Consider the following 18,730-nt stretch of genomic DNA (forward strand, 5'->3'; position numbering starts at 1 on the left):
ATAAGATCATAGGACAGTGCTCCTTAACTCACAGCTTAATATTGTTTGATTTCTAAGTTTAGCTTTATGTAAGATAGCATCCTGCAATTAATATCCAGTGTAACTTCATCACTAATATCACAATTTAGTGTGGGTTAAGAACCTCAGCTGTAAAATGAGTATTTTAAAGCTGTGAACTTAGAATTCTAATCTAGACAGAAGGCTAAATGAGTCTCCAGTGTAGTTTATTGCTAGGCCTCTGCAATCAGACAATCAACAGGATTTTATTATGATTGTACTAGATGGCTCTTTCATAAGGAAAATGTCAATATAAATTTCACTTACCATTAGGCAATGTTCTTAGTGTCAACAGGGAATCATTAAGCTGGTTGACAATTTTGTTAGTACTTTCCTGAATCATTTCTACCTTTTTGTTCAGCCCATTCAATCCAAATAAAAGGCCTGTTGGAAGAAATAGCTGTGATTTTTCCATGCATAAACAAATACCATACAACTCACAGGAACACTATGGATAGGGATAACAAGCATTCACTCATTTAACCAATGCAACTGTGATGTTGTTTGGTTTTTGTTGGTTTTGTTTTTTTTTCCCCAACAGAAAGAGCATTTTACTAACAGGAATGCAAAATGAATGCAGTATGCACAGATAAGATGCTGCGGGCACTGTTCCATTCAAAGTTAGCCTTTTTGGCCAATTCCATCAGACTTAATTGGTAGAAACAGAGGAACATACTATAAATTGACTCATGATTGTGAACCCTTATAATTTTTATGCTGCTCTTCACTTTTTGTGATATCTGACACAAGCCATTCAACAAAGTGTTTTACCTTCATTTGTGACCTGTTTGCAGAATCCTCTCACAAGAAAATAAAAATACATAGAAAGAGCAAAATCAGTATGTATTCTGTCCACCTAAATGACATTGAATGTACACATATTTGTAAAGCCATTGATTTTAAAAGCAAAGATCGTTCTACAGTTACAATTTATCTCTCTGAAACATTCACTTTCTGTCCAGTTTCATCCAAAATTTCCCGTAGGGCCAAGCCTCTGGTCCTACACAAAGTCTGTGTTCAAAATGCTTTTCTGATCTTTCATGGTGCAGACTCCAATGCCTTGCTCATATATTTGGAGTACAAAAAAAGAGGGGGGGTAGGAGGGAACACTTTGGAATTTATAGACAGACTTTGAGCCAAAAGGCACTTTTTACAGACAAAAAAGTTCACCTTGTTTCTGTATTTCAGCTGCGTACAAGGAACGGGTACAAATGATTATGATTTAAACATATCACCCTACATACTTGTGTAATCCATGATACATTATATAAAATTGGATGAACATATTTCTTCAGTAATTATTTTTGCCAAGAAAGGTTGAACCAGATGATTCCTGAGGTCTCTTCCAACCTGGTATTCTATGACTCTGTTTGTTCTTTGTGTACTGCACAATCCCTAATGATTTAATTAACAATGTTTGGAAAAACAGCCATTTAAATCAAGTATTGCTCGAGGTAAATAAGGTATAGTGAAGGCCAATTTTTTTACATGTTTACAGAGAAAAATTATATTCTTAGCTAAAAAAAGGTAAAATACTCCATAATACATTAATCTTAATTGTATAAAAATATGTATATAGTCATATGCACTATTTTTCCTTTTTTTATGCTAATTTTTAAAAAGGCACAAAAAACACCACTAAAAAACCCAAACAAAACAAACAAAATAAACAAAAAACACAAACAAAAAACCCCACACAAAACAGGAGATAGGAAAATAAATAGAAGCAGAAATATGAACTCTGAAAAACTGACCGTCACTCTTTTTCTTCAGAGTTTTAGCTTCACTCTGAAATTTGGAGCTACGCAGCAGAGCTTCTTTTCCAAGAAGACTGAGAGAATCCTCTGGCTGAAAAACACAGACATCAGTTGTCACATACGAAAAACAGAAATGCAACTCAAAACATGTAAGCATCTGCAGATGTCCACTTCAAGTTACTGAATATTTTCATTATTTATGAGATTTCTATTTATTACTTTATTAAGGCTCAATTAAAAAAACACAAGTTGTAATCATTTTCCAAGAATGTGACACTGAATCATTTTGTAAAATAACAAAAAGAGAAGACTGTGAAACAAAAGGTACCAGGTTCTAGTCTGAACGCCGCTACTGATACAGTGTTGCCTTTCGGAACACCACTAATTCTAGCTCCAGGCCTAAATCAAAATTCCCAGCACTTTGCACTTAAAAGTGAGACATCTCAAAATCTCAGTCTTTAAAGTATTCTTTTAATCCATTTATCCAACCAGAAGAATTTGGAAGAGCACCTTGAAGAATTCATACTGTGCAAAGCTTTAATAAGACAGACAGCTATAAAACCACGTACAAGTTCAGAAAACAATGCCAACTATTTTGATGACTATCATGTAAATATTTCAGATATTTGTTTCTTCAGGCACAATGTGCAAGGCACTTGTAAAACATAGCCCACTCCTTCCTTGGTTTTACAATCATGAAAAGCAGAAAGAGATAAAAGGGGAGTGAAACAGAACAATATGAAAGTTATGAGGTCAGACTGATAACTGGTCAGGTCTTTTTAATCTATTGTTTCAGTAACAGTAACAACCTGATAATCTTGTAAGGCAGAGAGGTAACAGATGAGACACAAACATCCATTTGGTTATGAAATGTCCTCAACTAAACAAAACATTCACGGTTGAGAATATCTATATAGAAGTGGAAGAGGGACAGGTCAAATGAGGAGATGGTTGAATAATTCCAAAGGTGAAAGCAAGCACCAGAGGCTTGGGAACTTATGCTTTACAGGAACACATGTCAGATGACTGACATAAGCACTCATAGAATGAAGACCAGTCCAGTTAACCATGCATTAGACATTCAAAAAAAACCAGAAACAGTAAATGGTACTATGTCAGAGTGAAAAGCAAAGTAAACAGAACACAGAATCATAGAATAGTTTGGGTTGGAAGGGACCCTCAAAGGTCATGAGTTCAAATCCTTGCAATGAGCAGGGACATCAACTAGATCGATTCCAGAGCAGACCTCAAAAGCTTTTTTCTGCTTTGTCTGAAAGCGCCCTGTTACTGTTTTGGAGTACAGATTCAGGATACAGGATATACTAGTTGGTAGGACAGGCTCCATCAAGAAGACTCAGATTTCACCAAGTGAAAAACAAACATTCCAAAATGAGAAAGGGAAAGACATTAATTAAAATACAAATATTGATACTTACTAAATCCAGGGGGCCATTCATAACTCTAGATGCATCATCTGCCAAACTCTCTGTTCTTTCAATCACACTTTTAACACTGGAGTGGGTGTAGACAGCAGCAGTTGTGTTCAGAGTCACATTTCTTACTTTAGAGAGGCCACTAAATACAGAATTAACAAGTAATTATTTTTCAAGATAATAGCTTAGTCAAGCACTAAATTCCATGTCTTCAGTTACAACAGGCACATCTTTCTAGGATCCATGATGCACTCTGAAAAAATGAGCACACCTTGCCCTATGTTGCATAAGGGGTTTTAAGTTTATTTTTTTGAACTGAAAGAATCAGTTCAAAAAAAGGTTTTCATCTATTTTTTTCTCGTTTCATTCCTTTTTGTTCGTGGTCAGTTTTTCAATTTATAAAGCCACTTAAGTCACATTTTGCATGAAGAACAAATCACATCACCTAAACAGAACAGAAACAGGGTTCGTAGATGGAGCTCAAAAGCAAAGTAGAGAAAATTACAAGCATCTGAAAGCTATTCTGTATTAAATTTTGCTTTATTTAATTTATCTGGCTGCAGCAAAGTCAGAGTTGCTCAGACCAAAATTTTGTCTTCTCAAACTTAAAACACATGTAAATTTTCCAATCTGATAGGATTTAACTTTTAACACACAAATCGACTGACCTTAAAAGACAAAACAGCAAGAATCCTAGAAGGATTCCTGGGACAGAAGATTAATTTCCGTGGGCAGGGACCTACTTTAGTGGATTAAGCCACTACCTATTTAAAATAAATCTGCCAGATACCACTGTAAATCTCTCCTGATTTCCTATTTGTCATGCTTCGTACCTCTCTAGTGCATCTGCAAGTCTTTGGAACTGGGCAGCATGGTCCTCAGCTCTGTATACCAGGTCAAGCACTCCTCGTACAGACATCTGCATCACCAGTTCATCCACATGGTGTCGCAGTTTGGTGCTCCACAAGACTAACTCATCCTGGTGGACCTCCAGGTTCTGCACAACAAAATGGTTTCCCCTTTTATTTTCAATAGCAAAATACACCTGACAGTATCAAAGAGGATGTTAAAACCTAAGAACTTACAGACGTAGAGCTCTTTACATCTTGGGCAAGAGCAGCAGCAACATTCACTAGGACCTTCCCTTCCTTAATGAGCACAGTCGAGACCACTTCACCTTCCTTTATATTTAGCTTTTTCTCCTATAGCACAAATTAAGTGTTTTATAGTAGTTAGTCAGCTGGCACAGATGAGGTCACATATCACATAATCAGTTTTTGGTTTTCAAAAAGGGATCTGGTTTCCTTTGAGTTTAAGGTATCACATACATTAACATGTTTAAACCTGTATTAATTTATTAAAGTCTAAAAAGCAACTTTTGAACACAATTTTAGAGTTGGTATTTCTTATGCAACAACACTGTCCAGTCTTACATTTAACTCCGCCAAGTTGCTTGAGATAAGAGGAAACAAGCGGTTGGTCTCACTCATGTCAGCAAGTGCCTTATTCACCAGGTCCTGGGCATCTTGCAGTCTGCTGCTGTGCTCTGATAAGAGCTGGCTTGCATCCTTTTTCAGTTCAGCAAGCTCCTGCTGGGGTTTAAGATATTCTTTCTGAACCCGGATCAACAAATTCTCTGCAGCTCTGACAAAGAGAGGAATCAGTAAAATAAATAAATGGCATAGGAGAAACTTAGTCATGATTTCTTGAGGAGAAATTAGGGTCACGTGAAATTAATTTAAATGCATCTTCTTACAAAAGTCTTCATTTTTTTTCCTATAATAGTGTACATACACATTAGCTTAGTTACTCATCTTACCATACAATAAGATGACTGCCTGGGGGAGAAAGCAGGAATACATAAACTTCTTCTGTGGTGACTAGAGGGGAAAGGTGCTAGTATAAATCACATTTGCTTGGACTTGCTTGGGACATTCTCCACATTAAAACCTCTGTGAAACAACCCTCTGGCACTGCTCTATGTCTTAACTGTAGTGATTTGTATTTTGAATGTAGAATCAAAACATCAGTTATGAGGACTGACACTGGAAAGAAACAAGTAACTACAACTGAAGGACATATGTGTATATATATATACACATATACACACACCTCCAAGAGTCCTGAAAATTTAAATTATAAAATAAAAATAAGTAGCCTTATTAAAATGGACACTGAAATGAGCAATATCTGCACTTATCTTAAAATCAGTAACAGAAATTACCTGGGAAATATTAAATATCCTCAAATACATCAGTTTTTAATCACTTCAGCTGTGATTAAAAACTTTTTGGGAATATTTTCATCTCTACTTGACCACTTTCCATTTGAATACTTTCCAGTATTGAAGGAATTGAACTAAAAATTATCTGGAAAGTCTATTCCTCTGTTTCTCTTTGTTTCAGCACATATACTGCACACTGCAACTCTTGTAATGATACTTCTAATCAGATTTCACGTTATATAAAAATCTAGTTTATTTCATAATTATATACAGCACATCCCAGCTCGCTTATTGAATAGCAGATGTGCATTTGCATGTATTTCTTAAAACTAATAATTCAGAGTCCTTACACTCACAAGCCACAGCCCTAAAAAAGCTACAAGAAAAGAAAGTATTTTACAGATGGTAATGACTTCCACTTCAGTGTAGAATAAAAAGGTTAAGTTTCAAGTTATTTGAGAACTTTGCCTTACACGGCAAATGTGTGGAGACCTCAGTTACAAACACTGCTTAAGAGTATGTCATTATATGCCCAGTCCACTGTGAGTCATGTGGTACCTTCTGCTCCCTGAAAAATGCACAGCCAAGCTGCTTATTTAAGTCAGTTCTGAATTTACAGTTGCACAGCACGATAAATTTTGCAGAGCAAGCAAACTTGTAAATCTTATTAATTCTCTTCTTCAATCTGTCAAAGGACACTTAGAGAACTTTCAGAAGTTTCAAAGCAGCCTATAATTGAAAAAGTTGATTTACAAATGCCTTGTGTAACAGCTCCAAAGTCAATGTTGAAAATCAGAACATTCTGTTACCATGCAACAGGACATTTTGAGATGTTTTTTTAAGCGCAAAAACTATTTGAAGTTCCTAAAAAATGTAACAATAAATGGTACATTTCTAGTCCATTTAACTTCTATACAATTTAATATGCAGTACAAGGACAAGCACAGGAGCCTGTTGAACAGAATCAGATATGCTACCAGCATAAACATTCTATCCTACCTAATCCAAAACATTTAATTAAGAAAAGTCCGATTTTCAGAAATATTCCACTCTGGTCTAAATCTTTCTCCCTTGAAGCCAATGCTAACACTCTTACTGCTTTTTCTGAGCTATGAGAATACTCAGTATTTCTGAAATTAGAACAAAAATTTTGCTGACTTTTGGAACAATCAATGTTTTCCACTGCCAAGTCTGGCAATAAGTACTAATAAATAATGAATAGAAAAAAACATTTTAAAATAGTTTGCAACTGGGGACAAATCAAGACAATGGAATACAATCCTAAACAGCGGCTCAGAATGCTGAAACAAGTGCCTTGGCTTCATATCTATGTGATAGATATTTCAGTGGCAATAAGTTGTCATGTCCTTCAGTAGACCTGACATGTTCTGGGCTTGCAATTGCCTGAGACAGTTCTACATCTCTAGCCAAACCAGCAAGGAGATGCATATTATGGCCAAATTTGAATCAAAGTGAAACCACTGAGTTTTTTCACTTATTGTAATGGAATTTTATAACACGTCCAAATGAACAAATTGTGGCTACATTAGTATCATGTGGGGTGCCCAAATATTTTCAGACAATGCTAACTTCAAATTTAGAGTTCATATAGCTCCACCTGGACTAGTTATCCAACATACCACCTCTTACCATGGCATGATGTTTCCCCAGATTTCTCTCCAAAAAGTAATATTGCATAGTATAGACATTCGTAAAAAAGTTTTCAGGCTTACTTTAGGACATTGGTAGTGTTGTGGTGCTGTTGAACAAAATCTTTCTTGCGCAATGCATCCAAAAGGGTAGAAATATCATCATGCAGGCTCTGAGATGTAGCATTTGACAGTGGGAGATCCAGGCCCAGTGTTTCATTTAGTGACATAGCAGCTTCAGTAAGTACTAAGTAGGAGAGTAAACAATTTAGTCATACCATTAAAAATGAAATATATGTGAACCCCCTGTGCAAACTGCAGTACTTTCCATGTTCTTTAAGAGTTGCAAAGGAAATACACTTCCGGATCTTAAAGAAGTGGAAATATCTTGAAAGCAGGATACCTTTGATGGTTTCATGTACTGTGTCAATAAATCCAGTCAGTTCTTGAGTTTTATTCCTGGTTTCCTGAGTCATTGTGTTAAGCTGCCAAGCTTTTTTCAAAAATCTGGATGACTAGAATAAAATCAGAGATAATCATTGGCAGTAGTCCCAAACCACTGACTAATTAATTACATTTGTCTATTGTTTTTACACCTTTTTTCCCCAATATTGAGAAAACTTGGTGAGAGGAAACAATGTTTTCTGATAAGGCAGATCTAGCTGATTTATAAACCTCTGATTCTTCCATGCTTGGCAGATGCCTTAATTACATTGAAAGTTTCAACCTCTGATATCAGTGAAGAATTTGTTATCAATTATTTTTGTAATCAGTAAGATCATAACTATCAAAGCTATTTCTTTAAGAAAGTAAACATTAGTTGGGTATTTTTTTAGCTACAATTAATATATTTTAAGAAAATCACTCTTCTGGATACAACACTTTTAGCAATGACAACACTGTTAGTACAAGCGCCTAGTTAGATTACACATAAATGGTCAGAAAATTATAGGTACGCATGGTCAGCAAATGAGATCTGATGGCTGAAGTACTATCATCACTTTTCTACCTGCAATTTTTCTTGTGTTAAAACTGAATAAACAATACAAACATTGTCTACTTTCACGTGGATTTTCAACAGATTTATTTTGTCTGAGATCTTTTTAAAGATAATACAATAGGTATCAAAGACTTTATGGTGAATATTAGGCTATGACATAATTTTGGATAAGCTCCATGGGTTAAAAGAAATTATCTCCCTTTGTCTAGTTTTAGAGAACAAGCTTAATGTAAATCTAATTGACAATATCACAAAATACTGCAGTTTGCAGAAGAATTCCACAGACCAGTTAACTGTCCTCCTCAGAAAGACTACAGAATGGACTGAATGATTTCCATGAGGTCTATAGATGTTCTTATGTACCATGCTATGAAATCTCAAAGGATTACTTCAGAAAGGCTAAGAATAAAGAAGCCAGCACCTACCTCTTCATGCAGTTGATCAATCCCTCCTGATAAACTCAGAAGACTTTCTTTTGCTGTAGATAATGAATAAGTTGGATCTTCTCTAGGAACTATAGATGCCTATAAGTAACAAGAAGAATTTGTAACTGTAATTTAAGGACATTGTTGTACATCCAGAAAAGTCCTGGGAAGAAAATAACTATGCACACTGCTTAGATTACTTAGATATTTTATAAAGCACAAAAGATGACAAACTAATTACACACATACAGTTCATGTGAAGTGCGTCATTTCTTTACATAAAGAAACAAGAATCCAGCCATGTTGTACTTTCAACCAAGTAATAAGAAGGAAGCAAAATTTCCGCTTTTCTGATTCTCAATTTCACCACAGTCTGGGGCTGCCCAAATAAGTTACTTTGAGAAAGAAGTTCCAAGGTCCAACAAGTTATGTTATTCCATCCAGTCCCACTGCTGCTACCATATCAACAGGTGGTCTTGTCAAAACAGCTGCATCTGAGTTGTTATATCTGTGAGGATCACCCTGCAGAGCTTTATGTTTCCATGACAAAGCTCAGTGCATTGCACTCAGGAGTTCATGATTTTGGTCCTCCAGACATGATACGTTAACTACAAGCAGCCCTGTGGATCCTCTCACCAAGTAGAGAGAATAATGGGCTGCATTTGGCTTCAAGGTCACCTCAAAATTGCTCTGTATATGCAATAAACAGGACACTGTACACAAGTGTATCATATTGATATGGTCAAGGACTGCAACAGAGTATCACTTCTCTAAAGAAGTAAAGAAACTTTGGGCATCTCTCACAAAGAGAGCAAGTCTGATAAAGGTTATTTTAAGATTTCAGATGCTTCAAAGTCAGCCATCGTAAATACCATAATAAGTATCATTCTGCCCAACTTTTTAAAGAAGTATTACATAGGGTATCTGACAGCCTTGTGTCAAATGGAAATTTCAAAGTCTTTTCCTCAGGACAAGGAAAGAACAAGTGAAAGAGAAACACGAGCTGAAGCTCTTGAGCCTCCGCAGATAAAGCACAACAAAGTTTCTTTAAAAGTCCACTTTGAAAACCCAGAATGGGAAAGTAAGTATGCCTGGTTAGTCAGGAGAGTAAAGCAGGGGGCACTAGAAAACTAACTAGAAAACCAGAACTGCCAAAGTCCTCAGATGGACTAGATACACGGAAGCAAAGAGGAACAGACGATTTGATAACTCTCATTATTGAAAGATCCGCACCTAACGCACAGAAAGGAGGAAATACTAGAGTATTTCATAATACATATAGAATACATAATGCATAAAGATATGCACTAAAGGAGAAACTTAAACTACTTTTATTTTCACATAAGATCTAACTTTGGTTTCTAATTAAAGTGCTAAATAAAAGCTACATATTGAATGTTTGTAGTCCCAGAAGGTGATGCACAAAAGTAAGTCAACTGTATTCTTTAAGTAATATAATAATTCAGTATATTTATGCCTTATTTCATGCAACCAGCATGAGGCAAAGACGCAACATGTTGCAGAGGATAGCCCTTCAGAGAAGATCTGTAACACACATAAATTAACTTAAGGATTCTCTGGTTTCCAGCTACAGTTACTTTGATACAAGGCAAAAGGGAAGGTAACCTTTGATTAGCCAGGAAGAGGGGAATATACACTTCCAGAGAAAAATTAAGAGAATACTAACTTACCCTCAAGTTTAAGTTGAATACAGAAAACTTTGGCCTTATATAAACAGAACTGACATCACAGTCACACAGTTTTATATCACTTTTGGCATCCCACTTTCAAGAGAGTGACAGCTGGCTTTGATTTGATTTCAGTATAAAGATAGATATGTACTAAAGGAGAAACTTAAACTGCTTTTATTTTCACATAAGACCTGACTTTGGTTTCTAATTAAAGCGCTACATAAAAGCTACATATTGAATGTTTGTAGTCCCAGAAGGTGATGCACAAAAGTAAGTCAACTGTATTCTTTAAGTATTACGATAATTCAGTTTATATATATATGTCTTATGACAGAAAGGAAGAGAAGCATAACTGAAGTTTTACAACTAAAACGTTACCAACTAGAACTAAAGGATGAGAGTATCTCTGCTGAAGCATAAACATGTAATTTAATCGGGTTTGCATTTAGATCTTGAACTTATTAACATGTTGGAATACACTGATTGGCATTCAGTCTTCTTTCCATCTTAAACAGAATAAATTTTAATTCAAACTCTTAGTTTGCCAAATCCAACAACACAAGAAGGCTCACATTATTTTGGTTTTATTGTGATATGGTGGAATACAAAAAAATAGTTTTGTTTGTCTTAGAGTTTCTTATTGCTGAACAGACTGTTATGAATAGATGCACATATTTTAGTGGTTGTGAACTTGGGAGGATTCTGTTTTCTCTGGCTTTGTGCAGAGACCACATGAATCTAATCCTCACCAATACTACATGACCCCCTAGAACCACAAAATAGGGTATTTCACCCTTTGTTTAAGCAGGAGAGGAGCTGGAAGGAAAGTCTGCCACAAGCAGCCTGAAAGCGCCAAACACTGAAACATTCTACCTGGCTTTTGTGTCCTGAGATGGAGGACAACTACACAACCGAAAGGAAGGCAAACTGGTGCATCCCAGGCATGCTGGCTAGTGGAGAAGCAGCCTGCCAGACCCCTTCCTCCCAAGGACTCCAGGGGAACAGCTTCAAGATTTATACCTTGGCAGCTCTTTAACAAATGGACCAAAAAAGGAAGAGACCTGGTCTGACCTTTCTATTTCACTGCTGAAAATTATTCCATTTGTTTTCAGTAGGTCTGGGCAATCGCATAATCCAGGTAAAGCACATACATATAGCACATTCAATAATGACAGTGCTGACTGAAAAACATATTCATCCATTTATTTACATGCTAGTTCCACAAATGAAAGTAATACAGGCAACTAAATAACTTAAAGGTATATTTCTACACCAAATTTAACAGTCTTAATCTGATTGTCACTTACACATACACACACAAGTTGTGAACTGCAGGAGGGTTTCTGCTAAATTACTGGCATATGTGAGTGGTTGCAAGTTTTGTTTCAAAGGTGTGACTAAGCATTTCTGCTATTTGTGCATTTGCTTTACCTTCAGATGCTTCGTTGCATTCTCCAACTCTGACAATATCCCATAGGGCACAAGGGGAACACCAGTAAGGTTCACTGAAAGTATGGCCTTGTTGAGATCATCCAAAGTGTTTAATAAAACTCCTGTGCAGTTGTCATCACAAGCTAAATAAACCATTTTAATAGGAGAAAGCAATGTTAGTATTAACAAGACACGAAATACTGAAATTTATTTTGATTTACATAGTATGTGCCTTAACCTTTTGAGTTAAGAGCAATTAAGTATAATAATATTGAGCATACAGATTTGTAGTATTGCCCTCCCCCTTCTTACCCCAAGAACAGACCTATTCCAAACATACTCTCTTAAGGTTAGCACACATTCAAGTCTTATTGATCGTGCTGGCTATTGAGCTGCTTGCTGTATTACAAGCTTATTGAGCCTATTTAGCTATATTGCTATAAACCCAGGGTGATGCCATTAACATTCACCCAAACAGGTAGGAAAACAGGAAATTCAAGCCTATAGTGGTATAATTCCATTTATTCTTTGGGTAGGGTTTTCGTTTGTTTGGGTTTGTTTGGTTTTGTCTGATTGTTCGTTTGTTTATTTTACTCATACAAAGCAAAAGCTGAGTTCTAAATCCCAATTCATTGTAAAAGCAGATTACTGTACTTGCTGAGTCTTTCTGCTATCAGACCTCTCATAAGGAATTACATGACTAATTAGTGGTGGAATATGACTAATTACTGGTGGAGAAGGCCTACATACCTGAGATAACTCCAAAAGTATTATTACAGCAACCTCACATCCAAAGGGTCAATGTCATGGGAATGCAACATTTTCTAATAAATAAAGGTATGCTACAGACATTAAAAAAGTATTTAAATTATCTTTCCTTAAACTAGTCTGGTTATTAATGGCTAAATAAGCCATTTTAAGGATCAACTGGTTATCTCGTGTTATGATCTCTACTGTAATTTCCTCTATGTTCACAGAAGGGTTGAGGTTGGAAGGGACCTCTGGAGATTATCTAATCCAACCTGTTTTACAGAGACATTAAGTTGTTAAGATCTTTTTCTTTTCACAGAAAGAATAGGGCCTGACATCATTCAAGGAATAATCATGCGCACATAAACATTACTGGAATAGACCAAAACCCACTGGAAAAGTAAATAATTTTAAAACCACCTACAAACACACTCGTCTTCCATAAGAAGATGTCTCGGTTCACACTTGTCACACAGTTGTCCTGTCACACCTTGCTTACAGAGGCACTGGCCAGTTGCTCGATCACAATTAACATGGACAGAGCCGCTTCGATTGCACTGACACAGATGGCAGCTGCCACCGGGAAGCTGAGGGTCACCATAATAACCAAGGGAGCACCTAGACAGGGAGGAACAGGGCACTGAACAACAGGGGATATTCATAATGAAATTGGATGTTACATTTATCTTTGAGGATCACTGATAGATTTTTAATTAATGGCTTCTTAACAGTAACTAATAAATCACTCTAAGTCCTTGAGCACTCATTCATATATTTATTAACACTGAATAATCTATTCCAAATACAAACATGGCTCATGTTAAACAAACTGCCCTTGGGAGTTGGGAATAATTGGGGACATCATGTGTAACTCACCTTTCACAGTACTGTCCTTCATATCCTGGGAGACAAGCATCACAATAGTAATCCTGAACATTTTTCAGGATACAGGTAGGACTGAAACTGGAGAAAGGATAAACAAATACCTGCTAGCATATAAATGGAAGACCATACAAAGACATAGAACACCTTCAGCCACAGGTTAAATATTGTAAGCAACAGCATCCTCTGCTCAAGCTGATGCAGTGCTGTAGAATTTGCACTTTGAATTATGTGTTTCTTAAAAAGTTTGCTTTTCCAATGTAACTCCATTACTGTATAACACACCAAAGCACCTTATTATCCTCTTTTTTTAAAAGATGAGACAAGGAAAAATGGATGCTGCATGGCACGGCTATAGTACATATCTAACTGAGACTTGCATGAGAACAGAGTTGCTAGACACTTATTCTGACTCAATTATCCAACAACAAATGTGCTTTTCAGACTTCTGGAGAAAAAATAGCTTGCATAGCATTTTGATTTTCAAAATATGAAGTAGACTGTTCCTCTAGCAAACAAACATATGTATGAATTTCAAACAAAAGAATACTTGTTCTTCCCCTAGGATTGATCTCATGAAAAGTTCCTGCATTGACTGGACATGGCCTGAATCTTTCTAAATACAAAAGCATTGTTAGAAGAAAGACCCATATTTGAAACTAAATCATGTCAGAGCAACTTACTCCATTATCTATAAAACATTCTATGTGGCTGATCTACTTTTATGAAAAAATTGACTATTCTATCAGTTGGTATTTTTATTTTAAAATGCCACAGACTTACCAGTAGCAGTGAACAATGCAGAATGTAAGCTAAATTTACTAAAATGGGTAGCTTTCAAATATCTAAAACTTAAGGACATGGTAACTACTGTTGTCATAGCATGGAGGGAGAAGGAGTGGTGACATACAGCACAGTAAACCCAGGATGCTAAAATGCACATTGGATTTAATAAATTCTGGTTACCTAACAGGGTTGGCTCTGGGACAGGCACAAAGAGAGCAGTCGTTGACGGATCCAATTACTTTCCCATAGTAGCCTGGGGCACAAGCACTGCAGTAATCACCAACTGTGTTATCTCTGCAGTTCTGATACACAAAAAGGAATTCAGACAGTTTAAAAACAACAAACAAACAACAAGAACTTTATCTTGGCCCCAATCAATAAATGTATACAATTTCCAACAATCACCTCTAAATGTCACTGCCTGTTGGTCAGCATTCTCTGAGTGGAGCAACCTTTTATGCAAAAATAAGCAGAATTCTTATACTAATATCCCCTCAGGCAGGCTGACCTAACTTCTGTTCTACATTTCCATTAAAGTTTATATAGTTCTGCTTCTACTAATCCAATTCAGGCCAGGAAATCATGGTACAAAGCAAAAAATCCTCAAAGGAAAAAAAAAGCAACTGATAGAAACGTTAAGCAGGATACCTGGATGAAAAATGTAATGTTTCAGTGTTTCAGTAAATGCATTTGGATGCTATAAACCAAGGATCATCCACAGTTAGGATTCACACAGACTATATTTAATTTGCAAACATACTGATCAATAGCCAGTGCTATTAATACATTAAATTCGTATCATAAGCATAATTCAACTGACTAGTCCCCAAAATGAATGAAATTCAGTTTCTTTTTTCTTTTTTTTCCCTGTTTTGTGATTCATATTCTTGCTAGTGCATATATTTGAGAGGTTAGTTGATGACACTAAGCAGTAGCAATGCAGCCTGCTATTGTACGGGAGTAGAAGTCAGAGGAGAAAACCATCTCTTTCGCCTACACGACTCAGCTGCAAATGTTTAAGTAGTAATCTTAACATGTGGGTGAGTTGCCACCCCTGCAATAAAAAGCTAAGAGGAAGAATGACCAGTATTCACTAGTGTGAAAGACCTACGTGTTGTGGCCTTGTAGAAATGAGAATCATAGTTCTTATTCACGAGATTCATACTTTAGGACAAATCCGAAAGCTACAGAATAGTTTACAAAAGCCTAAAGGACTAAGGAAACTCACTTTAAAAACTGACCTCTAGAATGAATTCAGCAGAAGTTGGCTTTGAAATAACCAACTTACCATTGGAAAAAATAAAGAATCTGAAATAAAAAACTTTAAGAAACAGTACTGAGCCATAACAGAGAACAGACTTAACATGTTTTCTTTGGTTAGCTGAGAATTTGCTGTCCACAGGGCTGTCAGCCCAAAAGACAGAGGCAATGTTTTAGTCAGATATGGCCCCTCTTTGCAAACTCTGGGATAAAATGAGGGAAGTGAGCAAATAAATCCAGGTGAGGCATACCCTTATGCTACTTTAGTCTCTGGGAGTTAGAACAGCCTCACTTAAAGCTGCCCAGGGGATGCTCTTCCTGAGAGACAAAGAATTTGTCTTTGGCCTAGTCTGTGCTATGGTATGGCTTACTGCTTCCTTTACTTTTTTGTGCAACTGCACAGACCTTGGCCAGATCAAGGACAGAAGCCCAAAAAGCCTCACAGAAAAACAGATAAACTAAACTGATACACGAGTTATTTTTAAAGTAAAATTAAAGGCAAAATAATAATTATTTTGAAGACGTTAGCTCCCAAAAAGCTTGATAATTTAAATGAATGGACCCTAAGTGAAATACTACTCAGATTTTCCATTTTTCAGAGTTGGAGGGGAAATTGTACTTTATCCAAATAGTACAGCCATGTGTACTTGTCCCAGAAAAGCTTTCCATAGGTTACTGCCATTGTATGCTCAGGTGAAACCAATAGAAAAATGTAGAAATTGTACATACCAAGCACTTCCCAGTTTCAGGATCACAGGTCTCACTGTGATTGTTGCACTGACATGGCACACAAAGTGCAATGAGAGCATGAGGCTCTTTTACATCAAGCTCTGTTTTCTTTCCCCTGTAATATCCTGGAGCACAGCTCTAGTTTTAAGGAGAGTAAAATAAAAAAATATGTATGATTACGGCTATCAACAGTTACAAACAATTCTAAAAGGAGTTTAATTAACTTTTTATTATTTCACTATTAGACACACAAAAAGGATTCAAGAATTCTGTACCTGACAGGATAATCCAGCATAACCTGCAGGACATCTACATTGTTCTACAAAATGAGCTCTAGCTCTGCCAAGATGCATTTCTTCAAACTTCACTGCAATTTCCATTGAGATATTTGCAATTCTACAAGATATATGCAGAAGAGAGCGTGAACATCTAGAGAAGTTCTAACACCAAAACTGAGATCCAAACATTTTTATGCTTCAAGGTCAGAGCTACCACACAATCTCTCACAAACTCCTTTTCCCCATATCTCAATAAAATCTGAAGATTCCTCACATATTTATGGGATTTCAGGACCTACAACCACCAGACCAAGTAATACTTCAAAGTAATATAAGTTGATTCCCACTGGTGTGTGAAACTTGACAAACCCACCATGCAAGAGTACATATTTCTGCCTCTGAAATGCTAGACATCTGTTTTGCCCCACTGATTTTTGGACAGAGCTAATGAAAGGATAGTTGAGGGTCTGTGAATCAAAAATAATCTCTAATCTGGAAGCAAAACCACACTTGTTCAGAGCTGTGGAGATGTAGAGATATTGGGTTTCTCTGGGATGCACCTCTGCTTGTCATGTTGGTTTCTGAACTGACAGATGGCAATGACCACATCCCATCTCCTCCCTCTCATTAGTAACCAGTTCTGTTCAAAATGGCAGTAAAGTGCTATAATTCTGAGGCAGGAATATTTTACTACCACTGCTCAGAGTACATAAAGATACAAGAGAGACCTAGATTGGTACAAAACAGGAACTCAGAGAACCATTTGTTTCAACTGAAAAAACAAACAAATATTGCAATAGTCATAAAATAAGATGGGAAAGAAATAATTTAGAAAACATCTAACTATATCACCCATCCTGCAGAACACTGCATCAGCCTGTAAGGTTCTTTATGGGATTTTCTATCAAAGTAAGCAGCAAAAACATTTAGTGTGTCACAGAAAGAATTAGAGAGGGATTCTGCTGCCATTAAAGGTCATGTTTTCTTATCAGAGGAAGAACAAAAGTCATAAATAGGAAATTGGAAATGTCTCTAATTTGAGTTAAAACGTTACTGTATAGCTCAGTCGGGACTATTTCTAGGTTAAATTACAGTAAATCAGATTGCTTTACCTGCTTTGCTGTAATCCTTTGCCATAAGCTGCCTTAATAAGGATGTATTCAACATTGCTTAGCACAGACATGAAGTCAGAACGTAAGACAGGTTCATCAGACACGGAGTTAAAATACTTCCAAGAATCCTAGAGAAACATAACGTATATTATTAAAACCAAGAGCATTTAAGGGTACTTAAACACTGCCTGAGAGTGACAATACCTGACTGTCTCTCATTTATTGCTGAAATCTGAGTCTTTGTTTGAAAAGCTTGCCACAGCAATACCTTCAGCATTTCCAAATGAGGAAACAATGTCAAAATTTTCATTGCTTCTATAGCATATTTCCAGGCATTTTTTTCCCTAAAACATATGCATTTTAATCCAAGCACACTCTGTACTGCTCAGTTTGTTTGACATCAGACACAGAATCCTAGAAGGTACTGAGTTGGAAGGGACCCAGGAAGGATCATTGAGTCCAACTCCTGACCCTGCATATGACAACTCCACAGTTCACACCATGTGTCTGCAGGCATTGTACAATTGCGACACCTCCCTGGGGAGCCTGTTCCAGTGCTCCACCACACCCTGGCAGAAGAACCTTTCTCTAATATCCAACCTGAACCTCCCCTGGCACATCTTCCTGACATTCCCTTGGGTTCTGTCACTGATCACTAAAGACAAGAGTTCAGCACCTGCCCTTCCCCCTCCTCTTGTGAGAAAACTGTAGACCATGATAAGGTCTCCCCTTAGTCTCCTCTTCTCCATGCTTAGCAAATCAAGTGACTTTAGCAGCAACTCATACGGCTTCCGATCCAAACTCTTCACCAGCTTCGTAGCCTCTTTTGGACAGTCTCCAGTAGTTTTATATCCTTGTCATTCTGTGACACCAACAACTGCACACAGTGCTCCAGGTGAGGCCGCAGCAGTGCAGAGCAGAGCAGGACAATCACCTCCGTCGCCCGACTGGCAATGCTGTGCTTGATGTACTCCAGGACACGGGTGGCCCTCTTGGCTGCCACAGCACACTGTTGGCTCATGTTCAACTTGCCATTGACGAAAACTCCCAGATCCCTCTCCATGAAGCTGCTTTCCAGTATCTCGTTCCCCAGTCTGTACGTACAGCCAGGGTTGCCGTGTCTCAGGTGCAAAATCTGGCACTTACCCTTGTTGAACTTTGTGCAGTTGGTGATTGCCCAGTTCTCCAGTTTGTCCAGATCCCTCTGCAGTGCCTCTCTGCCCTCAAGAGTGTCAACAGCACCTCCCAATTTAGTGTTGTCAGTGA

General features: G+C 37.1%; 1 protein-coding gene across 2 annotated transcripts in view; it reads right to left on the minus strand.

The window, feature by feature from the left end:
• Positions 1–18,730, minus strand: part of LAMA1 (laminin subunit alpha 1) — a 105,936-nt gene that overhangs the window by 24,786 nt on the left and 62,420 nt on the right. For both annotated transcript variants that reach the window (XM_065832299.2, XM_071804237.1), the window contains exons 27-42: positions 17,465–17,592; positions 16,350–16,470; positions 16,075–16,212; positions 14,266–14,387; positions 13,294–13,380; positions 12,842–13,035; positions 11,668–11,810; positions 8,546–8,644; positions 7,524–7,635; positions 7,205–7,367; positions 4,681–4,891; positions 4,333–4,449; positions 4,081–4,244; positions 3,251–3,389; positions 1,812–1,905; positions 325–441 (exon numbers count right to left, since the gene is read on the minus strand). In XM_065832299.2, coding sequence (XP_065688371.1) covers positions 325–441; positions 1,812–1,905; positions 3,251–3,389; positions 4,081–4,244; positions 4,333–4,449; positions 4,681–4,891; positions 7,205–7,367; positions 7,524–7,635; positions 8,546–8,644; positions 11,668–11,810; positions 12,842–13,035; positions 13,294–13,380; positions 14,266–14,387; positions 16,075–16,212; positions 16,350–16,470; positions 17,465–17,592 — 2,149 coding nt within the window. The remainder of the gene's footprint in view (positions 1–324; positions 442–1,811; positions 1,906–3,250; positions 3,390–4,080; positions 4,245–4,332; positions 4,450–4,680; positions 4,892–7,204; positions 7,368–7,523; positions 7,636–8,545; positions 8,645–11,667; positions 11,811–12,841; positions 13,036–13,293; positions 13,381–14,265; positions 14,388–16,074; positions 16,213–16,349; positions 16,471–17,464; positions 17,593–18,730) is intronic.

The sequence above is a fragment of the Patagioenas fasciata genome, chromosome 2 (genome assembly GCF_037038585.1).
Source record: "Patagioenas fasciata isolate bPatFas1 chromosome 2, bPatFas1.hap1, whole genome shotgun sequence".
Lineage (NCBI taxonomy): Eukaryota > Metazoa > Chordata > Aves > Columbiformes > Columbidae > Patagioenas > Patagioenas fasciata.